This window comes from Struthio camelus, chromosome 1, assembly GCF_040807025.1.
Source record: "Struthio camelus isolate bStrCam1 chromosome 1, bStrCam1.hap1, whole genome shotgun sequence".
Taxonomy (NCBI): domain Eukaryota; kingdom Metazoa; phylum Chordata; class Aves; order Struthioniformes; family Struthionidae; genus Struthio; species Struthio camelus.
The window spans coordinates 199,743,518-199,754,253 of NC_090942.1; the positions used below are offsets into that span (position 1 = coordinate 199,743,518).

Genomic DNA, 10,736 nt, shown 5'->3' on the forward strand with positions numbered 1-10,736 from the left:
TTCATTTCTAAAATTTTCTTCTCCACACTGAAGTTATTTCTTTCCCTCAATCTTCTCTCCCTTTTCTTGATCAATTTTAGTAGAGGATCTAGTAGTAAATGTGAGGAGGACTTGAACTGTGGGAGTTATCAAGACTGTTATGTGAGGGCAGGCAATGAAAAATATGACATGTCACAGGAATGCAATAGTGCAATTGAGCTTCAAGTACTTCTTACTTATTACCTTATTTTAGGAAGGATCTGTAATAATGATAAATTTCCAGGAAAAAATCAAAGATAAAAGAACCTGTTTAAGAGGTGATGAAAGACAGAAGGAAAGTGAGGATGTTTAGAGGAATATATCTGTTGTTATGCAGGAATATTAACTTTGGAAAATGGAATTCAAAACTTTGATGTTTATGCACATATGTGAATAGTTCCACAAAAAAAAAGTGCTGCTCTTCTTCCTGACTATGATTTCATGGAAAAATAGCCAAAATAGAGAGATAACATTATATATGATGAAAAAAAAAATCCTTTTAGCTTCCCCTGCTACAGGACTTCATTTGGTTTACTGTTTTGATGTTTAAAAAAAGTCTACTGTTTACACAAACTAAAACATTGTAATATCTGTTTCTGTGATGCCTTTGACAAAGTAGTAGAATGGATGGTAATCCATACCAAAAAGTTAAGTGTTGCTAGTCTGTGTTTTAGGCCTTAAACTGGTTTTTTGTTTGTTTTGTTCTGATGTAGCATTATATATTTAATAAAACATGTAATGAAAGGAGACAATTTGTAGTCCTCTTAAGTATGAGTTACAGATGTGCAACAGTTTTCCACTAAGAAATCTGGTTAGTGTAGCATCTGTACATATTTTAGCGTGAGCAGAAGACAGTTGTCATGATCCAGTCAATGTTCTTTGTATACATTTATCTGAATTAATAGTGGCAGAACTGTTTTTATTTTATTCAAGGGTATTCCTGAGCATACAGTCTTGCAATCCGAAGCTATATTGTACCTGTTCATATGCATGTCAGAAATAAATGTTATTTTATACTTTCGTTTTGTATTAGGACGTCTAATTAGGAACACTTCATCAAACTCATTATTTTAGATGTGTGAAGTAATATATTAACTGATAGTGAACAGTGAAGGAAAAGGTATATCATAATAATAACAACAGGTGATTTCATGCTACTATAGGAAAACAGATGAAGAATGTGAATGGTCATTGCCTCAGAAAATGATTACAAATCAGCGTGCGGCAGGAGTTCAGTTTGATTCTCCTTTATACTAGTAAAGGACCACAGTAAAGTCACCAGTTTTGACGGAGAAGATTTAGATTAACAGAACGACACCAGAATGAGAGCACTGCCATATATTTGAAACGTAGTTAAAGTTCTGTCATTTGAGCGCATTTCTAACAGCGTCTAATCTTCCCAATCCGTGCAGAGCTTTGAAGGTTCCGGATTCTGGGAAAGAAAGCCAGACTTTAACGTCTCTTTTTGGAAGAAAAAGAAAAGTAAGACTGCCCATGGAAGCCTCAGTTCAAATATCTAGTTTCCTGAGGGAATACTCCAAATCTTCTTGATGAGTATTTAATTGCCAAGGAGAGAAGAATAGTGTCAACTTAAAAGATTGAGGAAAAATCTACTTCCAAATAGGCTAATAGGTTTTCACAGACGTTAGCCAGCAAGCTGTTTTCAGAGCAAGGGTGCTCTTCTCTAACATGGGACCCAGAAATCTTGATGAGGACAAAATTTCCTTGAAATATAAATAGTGCTATGGAGAGATTGGTTTTTACAGTTTTTTTATTATTTTGACTTGTCATACTCTTGTGGGGAAAAAGAAAAAAAAAACATGAAATATATCCGCAGTGTCACATGTTGGCAGGGTTAAGCCACACCTCTCCTCTTCTGATTAACTCATGTGTTAATTAAGGATTTCCTCACATCTGGTTGAAAACATCCAGTTTATATTCATGTGAACAGTTTAGACAAGTTTCCTCTTTCCTTCCTCACCGCCAGTTTTCTTCTAAGTAGTGTTATTAAATTCTTCTCCTACAATGATCATTGCTAGACTTCTAAAAAATAGGTAAGTATTTTCTCATTTGGTTATCAGAGAAACTTAAAATTTGAAGTCATATCAAAAAGAAATGTTTTAGATTGTCAGCCAAGAAGCAAAAATTAAAAGGATAGGCAAGGTGGTAGGTCAACCTACAAAATACAGTCTTCGGTTGCTTTTTTTTTTTTTAATCATCCTAGTACCGCAAATTGGGTGAGCATCTCATCTTTACAAGTCTAAGTGGAGTTCAGAGTCTGTAAAGCGGGGAAAAAAAAAAAAAAAAGATCGATGTCTTCCAACAGATAGTTTCTATAGTTTATCCTAACGACTGTGACAATTCTGATGCTTAACTTCACCCCTTTACAGCATTGCAAAAAGGGCACTTGCTTGAATTGCAAGACAATTGACTCAGACCATGAATGGAAATATTTGAAATTCAAATAGCTTTGGTTGTCTTAACGTTGTAAACTTGGCACATTACAGCATCCAGGAGTAGTAGAGCTTCTGTGTGCACTTTTGCTTTTGCTGCCAGCCCCGCCAACGTGGGGTCCTGCACACCTGCAGAACTGCTCGCTCTCCTGCGTCGCCTGCGACTGAACCCACGACGGTCGTGGGAGACTGCTCCTCTCCTCCCTTCCTGCTTTCTTTTCCTCACCAGCTGCCTCTTCATACACTTTTCACAGTGGTGGTGTTTTTTTTTTTTTTTAATGCCTCCCCTTCTTTCCTTTTCAGTTCTTCTCCTTTTGTGATGGCAGTTGCCACTGTCTGTATGTTAATTGTATGTTCTGAGTAAAGTGGTTGGTTTCTGTTGTCTGCCATGATCCCTTGCTGAATATTCATTTTGGTTTATAAACACTACAAAAGCAGGAAAGGAGAACATTTGTGAACAGCTGGTACCAGATATCTGGTCAGCTAAGAAACAGAAGATACTGTATTCCCGGAGAACCAATTTAAATTGAATATTTAAAGGTTTATGATGTTTATTCTGAAAGTAAAGTGCATATTTATTGTTCACATTGTGACAAGGAACAGTAAAAGAGTAGGAAATGATCTTTTTGGCTTATAAATGATTTATTACAGCTTAAACATTATGGGAAATGCATTACAGAAAAATGAATGCTCACTTTTTCCAGTTCACTGTTTGCTATGTATAAACATATACAAATCGTTCTTTGAGAAGTTTCTTAAAATATATCAGTAAATCTCTCCTCTGAGAGAGTCAAATTCTCTGTTCAGTCTCTCCATAGTGACTGTTTGGGGCTGCTCAGTTTGCTGCCCCCTCAGGACATTTAGCCCGTTGACTCTAGTCACTGTGCCACACTGCTGAGCACCCTGCACAAGAAGCACTCAGTTCTCGGCCCTGCGAATCGCATTTTGAATTACCTGGTGATGACTAGTATGGCTTGAGAGTCTTCATTAGCCAAGTGGATATTAAGTCTCAATGTAAACAGGAAGCCACTGGCATTTACAACATATTTTCTGTAGGCCTTGTATAAGGATTAAGTATCATAAGCTATCTGAAAAAAGTTAGTAACACTTACACTTGCAAGCATCAAATAAGGTGTTTTAATGCCCAACATCAAATGATACATTTAAGAACAGATTTTAGGAGTGCTTCTCTTTCTGAATCTTCAGGCTCTGCTGTCTCTTTAGTGTTTTATGTGAAAGAGTCCTCTTAGTTTTCTTCCTGGGTAAAGATGAGCAAAATAACAAAAGATATTTTTATTACTGTGTAACAGTGAAAATTCTCTCACTTCTTTTCAGATTGGGAGGAAGAGCAGGTCAGCAGTCCAAATATCTTGCGGCTAATTTATCAAGGGAGGTTTCTTCATGGCAATGTCACACTAGGAGGTAATGAGAAAAAGTTTTATTATACAGATTATATCTAGGCAGAGGGGATCTTTATTCAAAATACAGTAAATACTACTTTACTGTTCAAGATCTCAATATGATTTACTGTATACTGTTTTGCTACTGCATAGAATGGCATATTGTGTTTCTTTGTGTTGATCTTGTTTCCCTCCTGTTACAGTTAGTTGTTAGGCTTTGGAAGGGTATCACCTGGTAAGTTAAGTCTCTCCTTGTATAAAGGAACAGCAGCACAGCTTGTGTTTATTGCCTTTCTAAATTAAATATTTTGTTGCGTTTTTCTTACACTGCGCTTGTAGGGCAAGCTGCTGCCTAAACATCTAGGTATTTTAAAATGTTAGGTAAAGTTCTTGATAATTGGTTAAGCAATACTTTAAATCTTAGTGCAATGAAGAAAGACACCCTATGAATGAGAATGAGGGGAAGCATTCTTGCTGTCCAGTGCTCTCCCAGGGATACAATTGCATAGTTATGCGAAAACAAAAGTAAATGGCTTCACTTCATATGCTAAGGAAATGCAATTCAACTATGCCCCCTTGTGGCACGTGTTTTCCTGCAATGGCATTTTTTTAGATGCCTTGTACTAGAGATATGAAACAAAATTGTAACAATTAATCATGTTTCTTTTTGTAGATAAAAGCTGCTAGTATGTACATCAAATGTATCAATGCCTAAACAAAATGAGACTCACTTCTCTTTCTGTGCTGGTGTAAACATTATTCTCTGTGTGCAGATTGCATAAATTCATGTTTTCGGTAGTTGAGTGCAATATAGAGAGGAGAATATAATATGAAACCACTAATGAAATGGTTTTGAAGCTAAGATAAACCAAAAAAGAATATTTCTGGACCGTTTACAGGGGTCTTTCCTTTAAGAAGTGACTAGGATGATACAGCCATTGATTAGCTTTCCAACATTACTGATGTTGCCTGGTGATGTACTTTTAGAATACATTTACCCTCCATATAAATCCATTTTTAATGCTACTGTTTATACACACTAGATCATTGTAAAATCAGCTGGATGAACTCTGAAATTTTTATTCACTCTGTAATTTGCATGTTTACATAGTACTAATGGATGCAGCAAGTAGTAGTTGCGGTAGGGTTGACAAATAAACGCGTTAGTCTTGGATCCTCTCTGTGACAATGGTGCCTTACCTTAGATTTTCCAGACAGGGATAGCTAAATGAGATTTTCTTTGCTGTTCATCTCTAGGTGTGGCCATTGACTGCCAGTGCTTGCTTCCTTTACTGACATCTATCTAAATCACAGGCAACTTTGAATATTTGTTTAATAAGTTATGATGAAAAATAATAGCTGCATGCTCGTGACTCTTGCATTTACTCAAGTCTATGGATTTTGAACGCATACTTGTGTTCAGGGCATTTTAGTTCCTTGTTAATCATTCAAGCATTGCAATTTAATCATAATGATTTTACCCTAAGGAGCTTACATGAATATAAGTGTTTTTCAAAAGATCTTTTTGTTGCTATATTGTTTAAAAAAATATCCCTAAAACATTGGTTTACTTCAGTACTAATGAATTTATCTGGTGTAAGATTATACAGCTGAAAGGGGAACAGGAACCCATGAAGCAGCCTGAGAAGACTGTTACTTCAGTTTGTGGTATTCGTTTGAGGTAGTCCTAAGTGAACTAGGTATTTTTTAAAAAAGGGAAAAGTGACATTGTAGTATTCTAGTTGTAGCGTCATATTTCCATGTAAAATCTTACGAATCTGAGACTCCTCTAAACTAGAGAAGCCTCAAAAAATGACAAATTGTTAAGAAAAACTGTTTTTGAGCGGAAAAACCTATTTTAAGGAGAACATTTCTTTTGCCACCTTGTCTTAGTACATATTCTGAGTAGTCTGTCTGTCACTACAAGAACGCTAGAGCTAATAGCACTGGAAGTGGTAAGGAGCATTGACGTCTCTGTAAAGCATGCCATGTCCCTCTTGCCTGTGGTTCCTGAGCCACTGTTTTGTTGCTTCCCGTCTGTGCGAAGGGTTGGGGAGTCAGCAAGCCAGAGTTTGTTGTTCAGCTTCCAACAGGAAATTTCATCTGGTCTGCAGTTTGCCTTTGAAATACTATTTAATAGGGATGTAACGCTGTATTTGACAGTTCTCTGTTTCCAGTTAGACAGTGGCAATAGGCAATGTTCTGCTTTCTTATTTATGAGGAAAACAACAACAAAAAAGCACCTCCCCCACATGTATGCACACCAAAAAAGAGGGTGAGAAGGAAATTCTGACAATAGAAAATCTGGAAAAAAAAATAGAATTAAACAGATGGGAAAGGAATTAAATAAAGATTTAGTTCAAGTGAGAGAAAGGGGAGAAAGAATAAAGACGACAGCAGGGAAAGATTGCTGAGCATTGTTTAAGGTGCTCCGACTTCCACATGCTCCAAAGCAAGAAGTTGGAAATTGCTAAAAAGAACTTGTGTGTGAACTCTGCAAACTATTAGCTGAAATTAATTAATTGAAATATTATCTTACTTTTACTTGATTATCATAAATAATTAATCTCCATAGCTCACTAATCAAGTCTCCTCGAGTGTCTTGACATTATGCAAGATCTCCCTAATGTGATTAGTTTGTAGTATTTTGATCTTTCTGTAATGGCTTCTTAAGAATTTATGTAACGAAGAAAATCCCTTTACATTGAGTTGAACTGACTGTTAATATAGTCTTTGTAGAGTTCTCAATTATATCAAAGAATCAAGTACTCAGGATACTTTATCCTTTTCAGACTTAGAGCTTTCAGTAGCTCCTCGTTGCAGGCACGGGCAGTGCTTCAAGTAGACTGAGAACTTTCAGATCTGATTTTCTATAGAGGTGGCTTTTCCCAAAGTACAAATACTTCAAAGAAGTTTGTGTATCTGTTTATCCCTCCATATGCCTACACCTGTGTTGTAATCATAACTTGCATTTTTTTAAACAAATATATAGACAATTAAAATGATTTAACAGCAGTGTTGGTGACTGTGTATGTTCAGGCCTAGTTACAAGTACTAGGTTTCCTCCATGCCCCCAATTCTGGATCTGCGCTGTAGTGACTGAAATGAAGAAGGAAGCGTTTTCTCATCGATTACCTTCAGGTTTATTGAACGCACTCCTTTTAAATGCCGTCGTGCACTGTATGTGAAAATGAAAGTTGTAAATTGAATATAAAACGACAAATTTTACTCAAGTCGGAATAAATTGTATATTTAGGAGAAATATTAGGGTTAAGTATGTTTTTTTCTTCCATAAGTTTTTTTTTTCTTTTAATCTATATAGACATCTTTACCATACATTTCTCAGGAAAAATAGTCAAGAAAGATGCTTAGTCTAATGAGTTGGAGAGGGGGAACAAATCTAAAGTAATATATAAAACTTCTGTAAATAACTTTTCCTAAAAATTATGTGAAGAAGCTTAGGTGCAGAATATTGAAAATGGCAATAAGTATCAGTGAAATGAATAATAATGAATGCTTTTATTTCGAGGAGGCCAGAAATTTTGCTAAATATTTTGCCATAGTGACAACACCATAAATACAGCGTTGTATTGGTATACTTAATTAGAATATGAAAATGACTATTTTAGTTTCAGCAATAAGCAGAATAAACTACTGAAAGATGTAATTTTGTTATTTTGTGCTAATAAAACTCAGATATGCAACATAAGGAAAAATATCTGATATAAATGTTTTAAATTTGAGATTTTTCACATGCTGCTGACATCGTAGGTTAATATTAAAACACAAGGTTCAGACATTATGTATTTCAGAAAATCTGCATGATACTTGCAAAAATATATTTTAGGAGAATCTATTTTGCAGTGGTGGCTCAGTGTTTTTTGTCTCGGGAGTAACAGTTCAGTGGTTGAATTAGTCTCTTTCTTGCATTGTTATGAATAGACAGTGCTTAGCACCTGAGTCTTGGCATAAATCTCCATTTTACTTTTGCTCAAAGGAGGAAGGATAAGCTTCATAACATGGAAATCATAATTTCTAAGAATGTAATGTTTTATCTGATTATTACCAAGTCCTAAGATCCCGATCTGTAAAACATTGATCTGAAATGCCTTTGTAGATAATTATTAAGTAAGCAGTTCAAATTTTTACTGTTAAGTTTGAACAGGGGCTAATCCAGTTAAAGCTTCAGTTTCATTTGTCTGGATGCTTTGAAGAAAGGTGATAACTATAATGTGTTAATAAATCTCCCTTTCTCCTTTTGCAGCATTAAAACTTCCTTTTGGTAAAACAACAGTGATGCATTTGGTGGCTAGAGAGACATTGCCAGAGCCAAACTCTCAAGGTAGGCTGTGTGCAAGAGGGACTTCTAAGTCCCAACAAGATGGGAAAGTGTTCAGAACTGCTATGGGCTTTTTGGGTGTTTCATAGTAGGGAAAAGTCCATATGGTCCATGAGTAGTTATTGTGAAGCAAGTAACTGAATACTTTTGTACATGTTGTTTATCGAAAACTAAGAAATAATGTATCCGTTTTAGCAATTTTATAGAATGTAGGAATGTACCAGACCTTTAAAAGCTTTATTTTTAGGTTGTTGAAAAGTATTCCTGATTTTCATGTGTATGTATGCAAGTATTTAATAGTAATAATAATAATAGTTTTTCCTAAAAATAATTAAAGAATTACTCTATTTAACTCAAGCATATTCATGCACAGAACAAACTAACTGCTTTAGAAATCGCTTGTAAGCAAGACTTTGTTGTTGTTCCACAGGTCAAAGGAACCGTGAAAAAACTGGAGAAAGCAATTGCTGTGTAATCCTGTAAACCCTGTTAGCTTTACCTGCTAAGCGTGATGTAATATAGTCTTTGTCTTTCATGCTGCTGGAATAGAAGAGGCCCTACCTTGCTTCAAACACCTGTAGGAAGAGCCTGTCTGTAAATCCATGGAACTGAAATATTACATGAACACTGTCACATTAGTCTTTTTTCTTTTTCTTAAAAAAAAGAGAAAGATCTATGAACACTTTCATTGTTTTTTTTCAATTCCTGCTTTTTGTTTGTTGAATAATCTTACAGTACATTGATTCTTGAATGAATTCGATCTCCAGAGAAGTTAATATGTTCTTTTCCATAGCAGGAATTGTTTTGCTACAACAAAAAAATCTCTATCAAACAGATCTAACCAGTCAAGCTTTCTAGATGCAATTTGCACTAAATATGGTTGAGAGTATGTTTCTCATCAATGATCTGTAACAATATTTCAGATACCTAGTAATGACCTACAATGTATAATGCAACACTGGAAAATAGTATATCTGTAATTAAAACAAAATCTCATGGCCAAATCGAAGGAAAAACTGTTAAGTCAATTCTACCTAAGTCAACCTTGGTGGCCGAGCTGGCACAGAATACTAACTAAACCAAGTCTAACTATATATATTTTAACTGCAACAAACAAAATACTATGTGCCTGTAATGTAAAAGCACTCTGTACAGGGCTGATGAAACCTATCTTTTCTCGTTACTGCGTGCACTCTTATCTAGTACGTTAGTTGAGTGCTTATTCAGACAGCACAAACAAGTGCAGAGAGTGCGTTTCCTAGCCTTAATATGGGAGGGGTAATTTTCCTGTAGTTCATAGGCTTTTATTATTGTGCATAAATGTTAGAAGACATCATTTACTAATCAATTTTATGTATTTGAATATTGGCAATTGGTGTTTTTCAGTCATTTTCTCATCTGTACTTTAGTGTCCAGTGTCATGCTTACTCATTAGAGACTTCAAAAGAAATTAAAATTTAAAAAGCAAAAAGAAAAACCTCTGCCATAGTACTAGTTTTGTTTCTTTATGTAATCTGCATTTGGTATTAGTGCTTGCAATTGTATTAAAATCAGAAGCTGATTTTTGAAGGCATACATAATTAAAAAGGATGCCATTCTTTTATTTCATATCAATAATTTAAATGTTGATATGCTAAAGAAATTTGCACAGCACTAAAGCATGAGCTAGTTTCATCTAAACCTGTAAAAAAAAAAATATAAAAGATTTTATATTTTTTCACTGGGGAGGAATTCTTCCTGGCTGAAATTACAAATATGTGTAGAATATATTTAATAAAAATCTTATAAAATACATAACTATAGAAGTTAAATATAGATTGGCGTGTAGTATAATAGAACAATATTCCATATAAATAGCTTTAGCCTTTAAAAAAAATGAGTCACAGGTTGACATTGTGTTCTTGTACTTAAGTGTCCACAACTCTTACAGATGTTCTGTGTAATCGTTTTTTCGAATGATCAGCATCATTCAAATGTAATCGGGTTATTTTATCCATTGTTACTGCTTTGATGAAATGCTTTATATGCAGTAGATTTACAAAAATATTGTTCATACTGATCAGAATTAAATTTGTATAGAGCAGAGTTTTAAAACAAATTGTAAATAGCACTAAACATTTTCTTTCTGCAACCTGTACTGATAGACTCTTCTGTAAACTAAATAAAAGAATATTGTAGTGCATTTTGGTGGTGTATTAAGGGTTATCATTCGTTCTGTAACTAATTTAATATTTCTCAATCTAAAAGATTAATAAGGACTCCATTTTATTAAAAAAAAAAAAAAAAGCTAATGGTATTGTTTACCACTTTAATTTTGTTTTCACTAGCATAGTGCTTTCACATTTCATGAGTGGTTCAAAAGCAAATCAGTGACAACCCATAAACTTTTCTGAAAAGGATTAAGTTGACTGTACAAAATAATCAAATGAAAGGTAGGTGAATTCCTGGAGTGTGAACACTCAAGCATGTTCCTGTGGCGGGGGCTGCAGGAATGCCCCGAGGGTACCCGTGAGCTAGCTTGCGCAG

At 34.9% G+C, this 10,736-nt stretch overlaps 1 protein-coding gene across 1 annotated transcript in view; it reads left to right on the plus strand.

Annotated features, from left to right (window-relative positions):
• The window catches only part of UBL3 (ubiquitin like 3), a 58,950-nt gene extending 48,558 nt beyond the window's left edge, over positions 1–10,392 (plus strand). Inside the window, exons 3-5 of the mRNA XM_009686510.2 lie at positions 3,807–3,893; positions 8,136–8,213; positions 8,641–10,392. Coding sequence (XP_009684805.1) covers positions 3,807–3,893; positions 8,136–8,213; positions 8,641–8,693 — 218 coding nt within the window. The 3' untranslated portion in view covers positions 8,694–10,392. The remainder of the gene's footprint in view (positions 1–3,806; positions 3,894–8,135; positions 8,214–8,640) is intronic.
• Positions 10,393–10,736: the final 344 nt, after the last annotated feature.